The sequence below is a fragment of the Rhinolophus ferrumequinum genome, chromosome 17 (genome assembly GCF_004115265.2).
Source record: "Rhinolophus ferrumequinum isolate MPI-CBG mRhiFer1 chromosome 17, mRhiFer1_v1.p, whole genome shotgun sequence".
Lineage (NCBI taxonomy): Eukaryota > Metazoa > Chordata > Mammalia > Chiroptera > Rhinolophidae > Rhinolophus > Rhinolophus ferrumequinum.
This window is the reverse complement of record NC_046300.1, coordinates 33,261,369-33,279,484: the sequence shown is the minus strand read 5'-3', so window position 1 is coordinate 33,279,484 and position 18,116 is coordinate 33,261,369. Positions and strand designations below refer to the sequence as shown.

At 38.3% G+C, this 18,116-nt stretch overlaps 2 protein-coding genes across 3 annotated transcripts in view; one reads left to right on the top strand and one right to left on the bottom strand.

Moving 5' to 3' along the window:
* TMEM108 (transmembrane protein 108) overlaps nt 1–5,456 on the bottom strand; it is a 471,148-nt gene extending 465,692 nt beyond the window's left edge. The window contains exon 1 of the mRNA XM_033132611.1: nt 5,377–5,456. The gene's annotated coding sequence lies outside the window, so the exon portion shown is untranslated. The remainder of the gene's footprint in view (nt 1–5,376) is intronic.
* Nucleotides 5,457–5,858: 402 nt separating this feature from the next.
* The window catches only part of NPHP3 (nephrocystin 3), a 32,918-nt gene continuing 20,660 nt past the window's right edge, over nt 5,859–18,116 (top strand). For both annotated transcript variants that reach the window (XM_033132608.1, XM_033132607.1), the window contains exons 1-9: nt 5,859–6,269; nt 7,971–8,096; nt 8,650–8,800; nt 10,609–10,761; nt 11,817–11,950; nt 13,423–13,583; nt 13,994–14,150; nt 15,881–15,955; nt 17,393–17,566. In XM_033132608.1, the coding sequence (XP_032988499.1) occupies nt 5,874–6,269; nt 7,971–8,096; nt 8,650–8,800; nt 10,609–10,761; nt 11,817–11,950; nt 13,423–13,583; nt 13,994–14,150; nt 15,881–15,955; nt 17,393–17,566 (1,527 nt within the window). In that variant the 5' untranslated portion in view covers nt 5,859–5,873. The remainder of the gene's footprint in view (nt 6,270–7,970; nt 8,097–8,649; nt 8,801–10,608; nt 10,762–11,816; nt 11,951–13,422; nt 13,584–13,993; nt 14,151–15,880; nt 15,956–17,392; nt 17,567–18,116) is intronic.

The window sequence follows — 18,116 nt, the reverse complement described above, 5'->3', positions numbered from 1 at the left end:
CCCCCAAACCAGTGGCTTAAGACCAACATTTACTACGTAGGAATGAGACTTTCACTGATGCGCTTTGAGAGTACCTGTAGAGAAAATCTGAGCCCAAGCTTTACCTTACATCTTTTATACCATGACTAGTTATTCAGACACTGAAAATATGGTAATAGGCCAAAGAGGACCTGTAGTTCCCTAAAAGGGGCAGTTAGCTTTATTTTGGCATAATGATTACTAAATTAGTATTTGCTGCAGAATCACGTGGGGATTTTCAAAAATTCAGATGCCTGGGCCCCATCCACAGATACCTTGACTCAGTAGATTTGATGTGGGGCCCAAGACTCTAAATATTTAACAAGCTCCCAGGTACTTCTGAAAATTATCCATGTTCAAAAACTATACCTCTGGTTGAGGGGTCAGCAAACTATAGCCCTCGGCCAAATTTGCCCCACTACCTGTTTTTGTAAATAAAGTTTAATTAGAATGCAGACATGCCCCTTCATTTATGTGTTCTCTATGGCTGTTTTTGTGCTATAATGGCAGAGTTGAGTAGTTGACACTGAGACCATATGGCCCACAAGAGTAAAATGTTTACTATCTGGTCCTTTAGAGTAAAAGTTTGCAGACCCCTGTTCTTGTCTGTTTCATGACTAACTGCCAGAGTCATGTTATTACTTGTGATGGTAACTAGTAAGCAAGGCAACGTAGGTGATCACCACTGAAAACAACAACACCTGAACTGTATTCTTTATAGTCTTTATCCTCAAATTAGAAAGATGATTATTTTATATACCGGGGGTGCCAAAAAAAGGTATACATTTTAAGAAACGTTACCTATGTATTACTTTTCGAAGTTGAATTGAATTACGGTAGCAATATGTAGTATGATGTTTGCTCAAAAGGTAGCATTAATCAAATGAATGCTAGCGTCATTCATCGTATTATAATTTTAATGCAGTTTTTTCCTTTCTTAAAATGTGTATACGTGCTTTTGGCACCCTTTGTATATACACACAAATTACCAGCCAAATTAATTTTTCCGGACTTATACTGCCCCCTAATGGTTGAAAATTTAAATTACAGATGCTCAATCAGATTAGATGTTTCCCATTGTTAATTTACTTAATTCCTGAAATCAGACTTTGTGGCAGGGGACTTTAGGAATCGCGTTCACTTGGTAGAACTGAGCAAAACTAAACAGCCTGGCATAAGGTTGGCAATTTTAATGAGAATTAGAATCCCTTCCTTCTGTAAAACTCCTTTCTCTTCGAAGACTATGTGTTACTCCATGTAGCATTTCCAATGAGATAGGTCATTTATCTCAAGGTGATAAATTTTCTCAGTGATATTTTGGTCATTTGTGATGCCATGTCTATCTCTAAAATTGAGGCACAATGCTATCAAAATGGGGGGGTGGAAATCACATATGTGCTCACTATGATGAACTGTGATGAAAGAAAGCTTAAATAGCAATCTGGACGCGCACAAATATATTCTAAGATGGTTATCAAGAGGGATTCCACACATGTTGGCAAAAATGAAACAGCAGAGGATGAAATCATTGGTTTTCCCCCTTGACTATTGATTAAAATCCTCTGAGGAGCGATTAAAAAACAACGATGACCAGATCTCCACCCCTGGAAACTCTGATCTAATTGGTCTAAGGCAGCAAGCAGTATTTTAAGTTCCCCCAAGGAATTATAATGTGCAACCAAGGTGAAGAATCTTTGTTCTACACCAGTGTTTCTCGAATTTGAAGGTATATTCAAATTACCTGGGGATCTTTTTAATCTGCACGTCATGATCCAGTAGGTCGGTAATGGCACCTGAGAATCTATTCCTAACAAGCTTCAAAGTGATGCTACTACTGCTACCTGGGAACCAAACTTTGAGTGGCAAGGAATGACATAATCTCTAGCCAATTTTTTTTTTTTTTGCAAGCTCGGTAGTTCTAAGATCTTAAATTACATAAGTACCACCTGAGAGTTAGCTAAACATGCAACTTTGCAAACTCCTGTCTCAGAAATTAAACTTCTCAGAAATTTTTCTTCTCAGAAATTTTTAACAACTGTCCCAAGTGATTCTGAGATTCATAGTCTGAGAACCAAACACACACTAACCTACACAAATGATATTTATTCCACAAACCACATTTAAAAAAAAAAAAAAAGATGGCAGCATTGTTTGTTAATTTTACAAGCTACGTTGACCAAATGTGAGGAAATTTGTCTCTTGTTCCAGCTGTGAGAAGACATTACCCCCCAATTCACTGGCTGAAGCCAACAACAATTTTATTCTATCTCGTGATTTTGTGGGTCACTAATTTGGGCAGAGGTTGGCTGGGGGATTCTTCTGTTCTCCCTGTGGCGTCAACTTAGGTATAAGTCACTTAGCTGTAAAAAGCTAGCAGACAGGCTGGTCTGAAGAGTCCCAGATGGCTTCACTTCATGTGCCTTGGCTAGAAGGCTGGGTGCAACTGGGACTGTGGCCTGGAATGCCGACACAGAACCTCTCCAGTCTGTACACTCAGTGGGGTGGTAGGTCTCCTTACACGGTGCTCAAGGCTCCCACAGAGTATTATAAGACACAAGAAGTGAAAGCCGCCATTCTCTCAAGACCTGGGCTCAGAATCTGGCATAATGTCATTTCTGCCATAGTTTACTGGTCAAAGCAGTCACAGAGCCCGAACAAATTCAAAGGGGGAAGTCACAAACAGACTGGAGTCATGGGTGTGCAACAACTTGAAGAACCCCAAGTGCAGCTACACAGGTCCCTGAACTCAAAAGGGCCCCTTGCTTGGTTTAACGCTTTACTGTTGCCATCTTAAAATTCTTTATAGTTTTTGAACAAGGGCACATTTTCATTTTACACTGGGTCCCACAAATTATGTAGCTGTTCTCCATAAACCCCGCCTTTCAATGGGAGGAGTGTTAAGAAATGTGTAGCCATCTGAAATCAGCTGTAAGATGCCTGCCAGAGACTTTATTCCACACCATATTTCTATATTCAAAGTTACTCTTTTCAAAATACAGACTGAGGTCTGTGAGTTATATTCAGCATAAAGAAGGGAAACAAATTATGAGGTTGCAAATTATAAAATTCTGTGCTGTTTCAGGATTAAGAAATATGTTGAAAACCAAACACACTATTATATTGAGTATCTGGTAGTACCCTATATCTGCTCATCTCTGGGCTCACCCACTCTGATAGGTCACTTAGGCATTAACTAATAGTCATCCAAGGTCAGTATGCATTTATACATATTATCCTTGAATTTATACATATCATCCTTGATGAGAAACGCAGTCAGTAATTTCTATACAGGGGGAAGTCTCCATGATCTCATCAAACCTGCATTTGTATTTGGGGGCATCTGCAAAATTATTTAAAGATTAAGGAAGACAGTGACAACTCATATGCTTTTTGAGAACTTGGGTCACACTTGCCTCTCTTTGGGCCATCAGTCATTTGCACAACATTATAGTTTCAGCAGGAGCTCAATAGGGTTTCTGGTGATGAACCTAAGCAGCAAATAGCATAATAACAACAACAATAACAGTTACCAAAAAAGCAAGATTGGTAGACTATAATCACAATTAATAAAGAACAAGGTCAGGAAAACAGGTACCGTGCTGAGCATATAGTAGATGAGGGCTGTTGAAATGAAATTGTTGGTGTGATAAACTCTTGAAAGGTATGATTATCCATATCCTTCGAGAAAGAAGCTAGACTTTGAAAGAAGTGAGGGTTAAGCAGAGAGTAGTGAAAGGAAAGAGACACCGCATTGGTTTGAGGAGATGAAAATCAGCCTGACTAGGGTGGAAGTGGGTAGACAGATGTTTCTGGATATATGAAAGGTTGGGGGAAAAAGAGATTCAGTGCTTTAGGGCACTCAGTCTAAGGTTGCATAATCTGAATTACTTCACAAACTATGGGAAGTTAGTGTAGTTTGTTATTGGTTTGGAGGGAATGGATGATGGCTTTTTATTATGCAAGCAGAAGAATGGAAGTCTTCAGCTGAGCCACATTCCAAAGGGGGTACAAGACTAAGACGCAGAATTTTTCAAAGGAGGTGGTCAGCAACCTAGTGGAATGATCCTTACACCACAGATCCACGTGGAGGACACAAGAATTGGAAGCTGGAGACTGGAAAGGACTTTAAAAGGCAGAGATTCTTGCGGTATTGTGATAATGGGAATGTTTCCCTTTATCCCAGCTGAAGACCCTAATATGCGTCTCCTGGAGCTTGAAGAACACAATGGCCTGGTGTCTGATTCCCTCCTGAAGAAAATCTAAAGGGTAAGAGATAGGATGACTAGCTATTTTGATGGAGGGAGTTAGAACTGACCTGCATCCCCAGAGTTCTTTGGGAAGGAGATTGTATTTCATATTGTGGTAGGTGTGATAACTGAAAGACTTGTTCCTCCAGCCATTGGAGTGATTCCAGCAGATAGCCCTCAACTGTCAGTGCCCACAGGGATTGTTTTGGCTGAAGGGAGCTGATAACTGGCTGGTATGGGGATATAAAACACATCCCCTCACACCCCAGTTTAGGACAACTCTACAGGGCCATCTCAGCTTCAGAACTCCTGTCGATTAACTGAGACCTCCATTAAGACTGCAAAAAAGCTCAACTTCTCTCTCTGCCCCATCTTGCATCTTTCCCTTCCTTTCCATAGGTGTTGACCTCAAGGGCACTCCTTAATAAACATCTTGCATCTTAGAGTCTGCGTCCCAGGAAACCTGACCTGTAACACCTGTGGATCAGATGTAGGCCCCTGGGGAAGTAAACAAGCATGGATTACCTTGGGTCTGTTCAAGGGGTACCTTAGAGGAATGAAGAAATATCAGCAGAGAGGAAGCTTATACTATCACTGGATTCCTTACAGCTGAGGAAGGAGTGACTAACAGCTGGGATAAAGCTGTACTAGCTCAGGTCAGGAGAATTAAAGATTAAAGATTCCCAGTTATGAGAAGAGGGGTCTCTGAAGAACTATTTAAGAGAAAAACTAAGAGAAAAGGGGCTAGCTTTAACCGTTTCCCAAGTCCAAAGAGCACCAACATCCAGCTCACAGCAGTGTCAAATAGAAGCCTTTCCAGCTGTTTCTCCCAGGGCTCCAGATTTGGAGAGATTAGCAGCCAGAGTTAGCAGGTAGAGGGGCAAGAACACAAGATAGGGTAAGAGAGAAGATGCCAATCCTACACTTTCCCTAACTTTAAAGTCTAAAACAGTTCCCCCAGCTCTTTTCATTTTTCATATCACCTAAACACTGCCACTCCCCCAAATACTGTAATACTCTATCCCTTTATTTTGTGAGATGCCCCCGTTTCTCTGATATGCAGTCTCCAGTGTCTGTTGTACCAAGAAGTTAAAAAAATAAAAATCCTCACCTCGTCTAAGGATTGTTCCTAGTGGTCTCAGGCTGTAAAGCCTAAAAGCTTTATCTTGGCTGGCACAATGTCCTGCTGGTCATTCCAATTACTTGCATACTGACAGACACGTAGTGAGAGGCACATAGCAGACGCTCAATAAATTCCTCAGATTTCCCAACTGCCTTCAGAGAGATTGGACAGAAACAGCAGCAGCGGTGGCAGAGCAACTGGGAGCCCAGGCCCGGGCTCACTGTGAGGCACGCATCAGTCAGGGAGCCTCGAGCGGATCGGGACAGCTGAACGCGCGCTCGCAGGTAGAACAGCAGTGGTTCCGCGCGGCTGCCTTATATATCCCGCGCCGCTCGCCCCGCCCTCCTCGCACTACCGTCCTGCCCCGCCCCGTCTCTATGCCCCGCCCCATCTCACTTGCCCCGCCCCTTACCGCTCACCGGGACCCGCCCCCTCGCTCCATCCCGCCCTGTCCTGGACCCGGGGTCCGGGCGGCTGTCGGCGCCATGGGGACCGCATCGTCGCTCGTGAGCCCCGCGGGCGGGGAGGTAATCGAGGACACGTACGGGGCAGGCGGCGGAGAGGCCTGTGAGATCCCGGTGGAGGTGAAGCCCAAGGCTCGCCTGCTGCGCAGCTCGTTCCGCCGGGGCACGGGAGCTGCGGCTGCAGGGGCCGGGCCCGGGTCGCTGCCCCGCGGGGCCGGCGGCGGCGGGCTGCTGGGGGCCAGCTTCAAGTCCACCGGCTCGTCGGTGCCGGAGCTGGAGTACGCGGTGGCCGAGTACGAGCGGCTGAAGAAAGAGTACGAGATCTTCCGGGTCAGCAAGAACCAGGAGTTGCTGTCCATGGGCCGCCGCGAGGCCAAGCTGGACACGGAGAACAAGCGGCTGCGGGCCGAGCTGCAGGTAAATCCCAGCCCTGGCGCGCACCGAGGGTGGCCGCTGCACCCGGGACACTGAGGCCCCGGGCGTCCTGCCTATGGTTTCGTAGCCGCTTGGCGACACTGCCACGCTGGACTCTGGATGCCTGACCCCGTCCCTCGTCCATACTGTCTCCTCTCCAAACCAAATTTGAAAGTCGAGCAGAAACTCTTTTTCATTCTAATTTGAGGGTACATTCTCTAGGGATCTAAACTGATTCCTTAACTAAGGCCGCCCCTGTTCTATTTCTGATTCATTCATTCGGACACCTTGAAGCAATTAGCCTGAAAGTACCCTGAAGCAGCAAATGCCAATCTCCAGGGACTCCAGGGCAGTAGGCTCACACGGCACGTACACACAAAAGATTTTGGTGACGTCTGTTGAAGCAACTGATCAAATTCTTCCTAGGAGTTTGCAACTCCCCACCTTCCTCAAATTTTAGATACCTCCAAGGTGGGACACATGTCTTGGTTTCTTTGCGAAGTTCCATAGCTCTCATAGCTCTTGGGTTTTAATGATGCTAAAGTCAATTTTTCTAGAAACCCCTGATTTTCACCATCTTAACTGCTTGAGGTGTAGTCAAATTCCCTTAATCCATTTGGTTAATTTACTAAACAAAAAAATTATTGCTTGCCCTCCCTGTAGTAGATCTATTTTAACTCATTAAAATAAAGCAAAAGGTTGCTTTTCTGTGAGCAATGTTGTAAGACTCTGTGTCGTTGGTTTTGGACCCCTCTGAGGGTTGTGGTTTGTTTCCTCTTTTTCTTTACTATGGAAGAGATTGCTAGACAGCGCAAATGTTCCTGGGCTGATCGCAGTAGAACTGAATAAATACTTCAGCGTGATTTCTCTACAGGAAGAAGCCTTTTTCCTTCTAGACTAGGCATTCTTGTCAACCCTCCCCAGCCCCCCACTCCATTAGTTGTATTATTGGCACTATCATCTGGGAAGACATACTTATCAGCAGTTCTATCTGTGGTCGTAATGGTTTCCTATTGGGCAGTCTTAATGCACTTGCCTGTATAAAACGGACTTATGCATTTCAGATGTCTGATTTAATGTGCCCAAGCCACTGTCCCATGGACACTGCACATTGGAAATGACTGAGATGGGGGTAGAAAAGAAATCTGGACCAACCAGGGCAGAAGTACAGTAAAGGTTGACAAATGCCGGTCTCAGGTTCCTCCTGTTACCAAGCCTGATTCCTTATGTAATCCTTTTGGTTCCTTTCTCACATATCTAGGCGTTCAAAAAATTCTTCAGTATTTATTTAATCTAGTCAGTCAGACATTAACTGGAGGAGGCCTGTGGATAACAAGATGACTAAGACATGGAAGCAAGGAGTGCACCGTCTCCCTGAATTAATGATCTTTCAAATTAAGCTTACAAATTGTAAGCGTAAAGCTGAGAGAAGTGCAGTGTAAGGAAGATTAAGAACTGGTGCAGTAGAGAAAAAGTACTAATTTCCATTGAGAACTTAATGTTGAAGTGTCTTCCTTTATATAGTTCAAGCATTTTTGCATTTTCCTGTTGTATTTGAACAAAATGGCAACATGCGGTTCTTGATAACTGATAAAATAGTAAGTAAATTGTTAAAATTCTAAGGTATGTGATATGTATGTGGGATATTTTAAAATTTGGGAAGCATACCATTTTTATTAGAAATGACAAGGTAAATTATTCCAGGCACTTCAAAAAACTTACCAGAAGATACTTCGGGAAAAGGAAAGTGCTTTAGAAGCCAAATACCAAGCAATGGAGAGAGCAGCTACGTTTGAACATGACAGAGATAAAGTTAAAAGGCAATTCAAGGTACTCCTTACATTTTCACCCCCAAAGTGATGCAGTCTAAAAACAGTATATTTTCAAAGTTCATATAATGCTGTGATGAATAAATAGAAGTAAGTGATGTAGGAATCATCAAAGTTACAAGGAGTAGAGCACTTTTTACATTTTTGAGTTGAACCTGGTAAACTTGAGATAATTTCAAAGAAAAGGTGTAAAAGTGAACATTTTAATAAGGATTTTTTAAAAATGGAGTGTTTCTATGTGGGGGAAGGCATTTGGAAATATTGGGGAATGTTTTGTATGAGAGGGCATTATTGGCAGTTAGTGAAAGGGGGACAGATTTGCTAAACCTTATGCAGTTCACAAGACAGCCCCACAGACACTCATTCTGCCGGAATTCCAGAGGGTTCCAGATACATAACAGTGAAACAGAGTTACTCAGATTATTCATCCTACAAAAGAGGAGATCAAGGACTCAATGAATATTGGTTTTATGAATGAAAGATTTTTCCCTTTAAAGTTGGTGATACAACTTTTTTATTATAGAAAAAGTTTCAAAATTTAAATTCTTTCAAAGATTTTTAGGGAGACCAAGGAAAATGAAATTCAGGACTTATTGAGGGCCAAGCGAGAGTTGGAGAGCAAACTTCAAAGGCTACAGGCTCAGGGGATCCAAGTATTTGATCCTGGGGAGTCTGATTCAGACGACAACTGTACAGATGTTACTGGTAAATTTATTTCCTTTTTTATAATATTTCGAGCTTCCAGTATAGGTATAATGATATTGTAGAGCACACTTTGAATTCTTTTCCTTATAAAGTAATGGCCATTACAAATAGAGTTGCGCTTTCTCTCTTTCTCAGCAGTTATGACAGCTCTTTTCCAAGAAGTCCATGATGTTGTCAGGGGCGGAGGTTCCTTGTGTCTTGCTGCTCTGCCAACCGTAACCCATAGCTTTTCTCTCTCTGGTCTAAGACAGCTCCTCCAGGTCCCACCATACATCTACATTTTAGCCAAGGGAAGAGGGAAAGGAATACATTTCTTTTCTTGAAAACACAATTTGAAAGATATACTGATCACACCTACTCAAATCCCAGTGGCCGAATGACACCTAGAAAGATTGGACAGTGTAATAATCACTAGCAGAAAAGCCATGTATCCACCTAAAGTTTGGGATTCTGTTACTAAAGGAAAAAGGGTAAAATGGAAATTGGAAGACAGTTAATAGTCTCACATTATTTTTCCACATAACAATGTATTCTTTGCAACTATCAGAATGCCTGCATAATATTTCGTAGAGTAGTTTCCAATGCCGTTTTGTGAACTACTCAAAAAGCTTTTATAATTAAACATATAAAATGTTTTTTTTCTAGAAATAAAATCATAGCATGGAATGGAATCATAAATGGAATCATAGCATGAAAGGGTCCACCATGTTCCAAGAAAATATGAATAAAGTGTGACCGCTACTGGAAAAGATTGTATTTTAAGTGTGGTGGGAAAATGCGGTCACTCTCCCATTTATAAAAAATTGAATTATATTCTTAAAAACTGATACATTTTGGAGTGAAATATGGCCACTGACAGTTCCCTCTTAATTTGCATTTTAATACCACTGCAATCTGACCAGCAGCCTAGGACTTTTATTACTAACTTTTGAGAAATAAAATGAAGTGATTCTTATTGGCTTAGAATGGCGAAAATGCTTTTATGCCCCAACATTAATCCTAGTGGTTATTTCAGTATTGACATATGTTAAAATGTGTTTCAAAACTATTGTAATTGTCTTGGCAAGTTAATAAAAATAAGTTAATATTTTCTGTGAGGTCTTTCTTCATATTTTGATTTACACATGAAGAAGGACTGCCAGAGAGAATATCACTCATTTGAGATTCAAAGACCTTCGAATAATCATCTCAGTTTTGTCAGAGATTTAGCCCAACTATCATTTTACTTATAGTTAGTTAGTCAAGTATGGCATGTAGATATTCTGGCAAATATAATTTATATAAAAAATCAGTAAGTTCCTAAGTACTTACTGATTCAGACATTAATTTTGTTGCTCTGGGAGGTTAAAGAGGATGTACTCTTTGCATCCTTAGCTTACAGCCTAATGAATTACCAATATTAATTACTGATGTGCTAGCAATAGTATTCCTTTGAAATTCTTTCCATAAAATTTTATATTGATACCTAAACCATATAGTTAGAAATGTTTTTTAGAACTTTTGAGTGGGGATGTTTTTAACTTCTCTCTGTTATTTTAATTCCTTTGGTTATTGTATTCTTAATTTCTTTTTATCTTTCTCTTTTCAATTCCCTCTTCGAGATGACAAACAGAATTATGTTAACCTGCATCTTAGAACTGGCCAGAAGTTGATGGCAAAGTATTTCCAAAATCATTTAAGTTTGACTGTTTGTTGTATTATAATATTGTAGTATTTTTTTAAGTTAGAAATCCTATTCAGTATACATGATAAGTTTTTGAACATTCAGTAATTTGGTTTTCACAAGATAAAATCTCTTGCATTAACAGCTGCTGGAACCCAGTGTGAATATTGGACTGGCGGGGCCTTGGGAAGTGAGCCTTCCCTAGGGAGTATGATCCAGCTACAGCAGTCCTTCAGGGGCCCTGAGTTCGCCCATAGCTCTATAGATGTGGAAGGACCCTTTGCAAATGTCAACAGAGGTAACACACGCCATTTGCCAATTACCTTGGCTAATGGTAGTGACTCTTCATGTACTATATGACCTTGTGCTGGGAGAACTAGCATCAGCAGAGCATGAGATTTGTATGCCGGTATCTTCCATTATCCAACCATCATGTACTGGTGCTGTCACTGACCAGGACTGATGAAGTTACATATTCACATCAGAATCACATGGTGCTCCCCAGCCAGAATGGCCAATCAGGTTCTAATAACTGAGCTTCTGGTCTGAATTCTTAGGTGTTTTAGTTGAGCAGTGCAAGTTTAGTGTAGACTAACTGAGAAACAGGAGTTTTTAATCTTTCCCTAAAACATCGTTGATGGTGTTGAAGGTTAGAGCAGGTTGCAGAGTAGAATACAAAACCTCAGTTATATAATATAGCATTCTTAGTCAAAAGGATATTTTCATTATTTTTATATAATTTGGTGTACAAAACAGCTCTAAGATTTGTTTGGAATTTCGATACCAGATCACAGATCTGAGATTTTATAAGTAGTTCCACAGTTTTTTCTTAAAACTATACAATTATTTATCTACTAGCAAAATGAAAATCATCTTTTAAATTATGCCTTTTGAATTAGCCAAATATGTCTAATGAAATGTTCATTCTCTCTAAATAGCATATGGTTACTTTTCGTTTTATGCCATTCTTGAACTTTCTTTTTGACTCAATATTATTTCAAGAATAATAGGTAGGTAAAACCGTGGGCCAGCCTGGGAATGTAGGCTCTTCTCAAGTAGCAAACTAACTGAACAGCCCATGTGGCAGAGTTCCGTGACATTTGATTGAAACCACTGGTACCCCAGCAAAGACCACTGGTGACATTGATTGCTCCAAAACCCAGAATAGAGTTTGACGTTAGAGAGCTGATTGCCTTCTAACATGTCATTCTAGAAGCTATGTCAATATTAACAAGTGAGATCAGATTCCAGTCTACGATGCTTGTTGTGTTTTTTTCAGATTTTCTTAAATTCATCTTGTCAAATGTTTTCTGGTAATTTTTTTCATGAACTTACGAGAAATTTTATTTTCAGATGATTGGGATATTGCTGTAGCTAGTTTATTACAAGTCACTCCCTTATTTTCACATTCTCTGTGGAGTAACACTGTCAGATGTTACCTCATTTATACAGATGAAACCCAACCTGAAATGGATCTTTTCCTGAAGGTAAGGATATTTATAAATTCAGTATTCACTGATTTAAAATACAAGTTGACATCGTGTTCTAGTTCTGATTCTAATACATGTAAACCAAGTAATTTATTACCTCCTAGTAATAAACCACCTACTGGATTATATATGTCTTAAAGAACAGGAAGCATTTTGGGCTTTTCTTAAGAGCCAGTATTATCCGTATTTTTAAATTAAGATCTTGGAGCTTTGTGCCTTTGATTGCTTTAGTACACATTCTCCACAATGTTTAAGACCTTAACTGATAGTGCCTGCTTTCGTTAACATTTGACAGTTCTATCCTTGAATGTTTCAGGTTATAATAAAATTTAATCCCTGTTATGGTTTTTAATTTTTTAAGGCAGCCATTGGGGTTCATCTGAGGCAGAGGTTGGCAAGCTGCAGCCTATGTTCCAAATCTGGCCAGCAGCCTGTTTCTGTATGACCCGGAGCTAAGATTGGCGTTTACATTTTTAAATGATTGAAAGAAATGAAATGAAGAACAATATTGTTTGACATGTGAAAATTATATGAAATTCAATATTAGTGCTATAAATAAAGTTTTATGGGAACACAGCCACGCTCATTCATTGACGTATTGTCTGTGGCTACTTTGCACTACCACGGCAGAATAAATTGTGACAGAGACTAAATGGACCACAAAGACCTCTGCCAAAACAACCAAGTTGTTAAGCTATTATTAATTTGTGAAAATATTTGCCATCTGGCCCTTTATAGAAAACGTTTTCTGACCACTGTCTGTCTGTTCTAACTGAATTTTAAATAAATCTGCATGTCACATGTTAAACCTGCTATGTTAACATCCTCTAGATTGTTGATTAATAAGTTCAGTTAGCTTTCCTTTTTGGTGTGACTAAATTTTGGTCACATCACAAGGATAAGATATTTTGAAAACCAAAGCTTTCCCTCACTAATTGAATATAAGTTATTCCAAACACAGATTGAGGGAATTACTAATTTATTGCATAATAATAGGCATCATAACTTAATTTGTTGTAGACCAACATATTTTTATTTTATATCTGTTTGTTTAGTGTTCTAATATATCATGGTGGACATTTTTTCCTGTACAGACAAATGGATTTATATTTTCACTCTTTATAACAATAAAACAAAAATCATTTGTAATAATAAAAATAAACAAATACCAAAGCAAACAGCCTAATTTTTTTCTCCCATTGTTTCAGGTTCTATTATGTGATAAATCATTTTCTGAGCTAGGAAACAGCCAAGTTGCTAAGCTACTGTTATTTTCGTTTTATAGAGAAACTTGCCTTTTCTCTTAAACATTATCTTTAAAATGTGATTATATATATTTTTAAATTTTAAATCAGAAAATATTCAACATAGCCTGTTCTAAAGCATACTTTTTTATTTTAAGTAGTATGAAACTGACTAGATCTTTAGTTAAATAAACTGTGCTTTTATATGTTTTCATTTGTTTTCAGGACTATTCACCCAAACTTAAAAGAATGTGTGAGACAATGGGATATTTTTTCCATGCTGTATATTTTCCAATAGATACTGAAAACCAATACCTCACTGTAAGAAAATGGGAAATTGAGAAGAGCTCATTAGTTATCTTATTCATTCATTTAACTTTACCAAGGTAAGCTGAAAATTCTGTAATGTACTATAGGAGTTAAGCTTGTAACTTTTCCATTTATTTGCAGTCTCATGAGTCTGATCCATTATTTTGAGTCATATTTAACAGTATTTTTGAGCATTTTTTAATATTAGATTTAAAAATTTTAAGTTCTGTATATGCTTTAAATTTTAATTTAATGCACAATTTATTGTACCTACTCTCATTGTCTGCTAGTGAACATATTATATTTTAATACTAAGCTGGAGCAGAGCTATACAAACATCCATTTTTGGAAAGCTTCACTTGTTCTGCAGCTGGGCCTTTTCTGGCCACTTGTCATTGCAGTAAGCCCCCATTATTGACCCTTAAGTTGATTGACTAACTGCTGCCACCATGCAATGTAGTAAAAGAAATACTGATTTCCAATCTAGGCTTTTGTTGGAAGACTGTGAAGAAGCTTTTCTGAAAAACCCTGAAGGCAAACCACGATTAATTTATCATCGTTTGGAGGATGGGAAAGTCAGTTCCGACTCTGTCCAACAACTGATTGATCAAATTTCTAACCTGAACAAGACCAACAAAGCCAAGGTAAAATTCATAGCATTCTTTAAGAACATGCCTGACAGAGAATATCCTTGTTAGAGCAAAGACCATGAGGTGGGAGTGAGTCTGGCTGTTTGGGGAGAAGAAGGAAGCCAGTGGGAGCAGAGTGAATGAGGGGAGGTAAGCTGATTGTGTACAACCTTAGAGACCATTTTAAGGCCCTAGTTTTTGTTTTGTTTTGTTTTACTTCAATTGAGATGGGAAGTCATTGGAGGACTTGAAGTAGAAAAAGAAATGTTATTCTGAGAGGGATCTCTTAGGTTGCTGTGTTGAGAATTGACTGGTTTGGAGGGTATCGGGGTATGAAAGAGTTGCAGTCGTCCAGGTGAGAAATACAGGTGGCTTAGACCAGGTGATATAGAGGAAGTGATAAGAATGGCAGGATTCTGGATAAATTTTGGTAGTAGAGCCTACTGATTTCCTAACAGATTAGTTGTAGACTATGAGAGAAAGAGAGGCATAAGTAGCAGTATATAACTAAAAAATATGACCCGTGAGTGGACAAGGAAGATTGTTTTCTGTGCTTTTTTTCTTTTTTTGTTTTTTCTTTTCTATCTATTGTTGACCAAGGATTAGTGTAAGAAAAGAGCCTTTTTATAGTAACCTTTTCTAAGAGTACTGGGAAAAGTAAAAAACTAACGATGAGTGGAAAAAAGAGATTTGATCATCCCTAGATTCATGGTGAAATGTATTTTAGAATGGAGATACAGGCTTTGCATGACTACACACTGAGATAACTTGATAAATGTTTATAGTTAATGTTAAGAATACAATAGAAAACAACTCCAGAATTTTTTTGAAAGTTTTATTTCTCTGTGCCCAGCCAGAAAATAAGATCACATGTGAATATGAGCATTTTTCTTTACATCATTTAGTATTGAAAAGATAGGTTGAGACCAGCATAACATACTGAAGAGCTTAAGCCAAAAAAGTGCATTTTTATTATAGTTACTCTCCAGAACCATTTCATTCTTTCTTTTAACTTTTTTATTATCAGCTTAGTTCACTAGGTCCCATGAGACAAGATATTAATTCATCATTCTTATCTCTATTCTATTTATTCTAAAAATATTGCTTTTAAACATTAGTACACTAGAAGAATGAATTTATTTTATAAAAGTGGGATTAAAATAAGATTCCTGTACCATGATTATAAGTGTAAATGTAGGCTAAACTTCCAAGTCAGTTCACTTGATATGTTTTTTAAACCATTTCCTTATTCTAATCTTAAAATAGTAATCATTTATTATTAATACACATGTTCTTTCATCAAGTTCAAAAGACTACTGTTTTACATAGCCAAATACCATTTTGCATTTTTGTTTTGTAGAATTATAACTTTACTGGCATAAGAATTGATTTTGATTATTTTTTGAGGATTATATGTATTGAGAGGGACGGAAATACGTAAGATAAAACTTGGACACATAAGCAAAAAAAGTGTGCTTTTTGTTTTATTGCAACATTGTTCACACTAAATCCCTTGTGTGACCCTAGACAAGTTACTTAACTTGCCTCAATTTCCTCTTCTGTGAAATGCAGATAATCATAGTTTTCCCCTCATAGAGTTGTTCTAAAGACAAATGAGCTAATACATGGAAAGTACTTAGAACAGTTCATGACACGTAAGCACTATAAAAGTGTTTGCCACCACCACCACCTCTTCCTGTTATTATTGGTTTTTTTCTTGTTGTTAAACTTCTTTTTTCTCCCAGATCATTGATCACTCAGGAGATCCCGCAGAAGGAGTATATAAAACTTATATTTATGTGGAAAAGATTATTAAACAGGTAAATATGCATTCCCTGTAAGATTTCATCTAAAATATTTAAGACTGTTTTCCGTGAAATTGGATTTTCCAGAGAAAATCACTTGTTTGTTTTCTGAAAATAATACCCAGTGTCACTGTTCTGTTGGGAGTTCATCCTGTGATATCATTGTGCCATTACTAGTGCCATGTATCTTTATCTCTCATCTGTCTCTCAAAGCTATTTGATGCTTTAATACCTGTTAAGAGTAAACTGGATTACGGAAGTGCTAGTTAAAAAGAATTTGAGGGAAAATGTCCATTGTATTCAATAGGGAGTCTCCTCAGATTCTGGTGCACCTTGAATTTTTGTATATTAAAAAAAAATCCTTCTCATTTTCCACTACATTATTCCTAACAGCAGAGAGGGGTGAAAACACACCTTTAGGGGTCTGTGGTCACAGATCATAGAGGTGTCTGGAGCTAAGAGTTTCCATGATGTCTCAAGTATTATCTTGAACATTTATGTGTGTTACATAAGCTGCTTGATAATATACCTGTGTACATTTTTAATATAGAAAATCATTTAAAATCATGTATCAGCAAAAAAATGCCAGTAATGATAATAAAAAGAAAAATAACCTCCATCTTCAAATAAAATGGGCACAAGAGGAAGATGGATCATGTGTAGCCTGTGGTTGGCCATATCTGCTGACACCTCCCCCAGGTACTACACACCCTACTTGAGAAATAAGGGATTAGATTACTTTTTAAAATTTAACTTGCGTTATAAGGACGGAGATTTGTTATCAGAAAAAAAGAGTGAGCCTCAAAGCATAATATGACTTCTGGCAACACATTCTGTATTATTCTTCAGTATAAAGATTGACATTATCAATTTTGATTTTCTCAACAACCTTATAAACTTCAAGACCAAGATAAATGAAATGAATTGAGCAGAATAAATCACAGCAAGTGAAAACTGGACATATTTACCATCTTTACCACTTGAAGGATAATGTATTTTCAGTGATATAATATGAAGACTAGTTATTACAGCAGAGATATTTGATATCAAGAACCCCATCTTAGTAATTACATTCTTAAAAAAATGTAAAGCAGCATATTTCTTAGACATTTGCACATTCGTTAACATTATTCACCAGCCAGCTATAACCAAAGATATTGTGTAACATTTTTCAGAAAACAGAGCCCATGAGAGTCAAATACCCCTCTAACTTTATTTTTAATAAAAGAGAGAGGTCTTTGTTTTTATTAATATTTCTTTATTTTTTTTCTTTATTTTTAAGTTAGAGCTTATTTTTATGGTTATAAATTTATTTTTCTGGGTGCTGTACCTGGGTCCTGGTTTTGGACTTGCCCTCCTCAAAGGTGAATCTCACCTTAGGCCTGTGTGCTAACGCTGCTATGAGATCTTTGCGTTCTTCATTCATTTTCATGTGCTTGCTCTTGTGTTCAGGACATTTTAGGCTTTGAAACCACAGATCTGGAGAGTAAGGATTTGGGCAGCGAAGATTCTATTCCAGAAGAAGACGACTTTGGTGATGTTCTCTGGGACATACATGATGAACAAGAGCAAATGGAAGCTTTTCAACAGGCTTCAAATTCAGCCCATGAGTTGGGATTCGAGAAAGTAAGCGTTTGGAGTATTGTTCCAACAAAGATCAGTCGCCACTGAAAGGCTGTATTATGATTGCGTTTTCACCTAAATATAGTCAAGGTTAATATTTGTGTTAGTGTCTGCGCTCGTGGCTTGATTATCCATGTTGGGACATGTGCTTAGGTATGTATGTATTATATGAAAGATATGTGAGATTCAGATATCCTTATGAACATCAAACCTTTTTAGTTACAGGTTAGGATTTATCCACCGTGTGTTCGTTATGCTACCATCTGAAATTTACCAGACGAAGATTAGTATATCTAGGAAATTTAATAAAAATAGTAAAGCTATCTATTCTTCCAATTTTTAGAGGAATCAACATATCAAACATTTGGTAAACAAAGCACGTAGTTAATTCAATAGGCAGATCACTCCTTCAGCATCCTTGAATATCTAAAAGAAAAAACCTAACAGAATTTGAAATGTACAAAGAATCTGTGTCCAAGTTCAAAAAATTTGGAGTGCTTTTTAAAATTAACGTAAGATAATATTTTAAAGAATATTACCGTGGCTGTTGCTA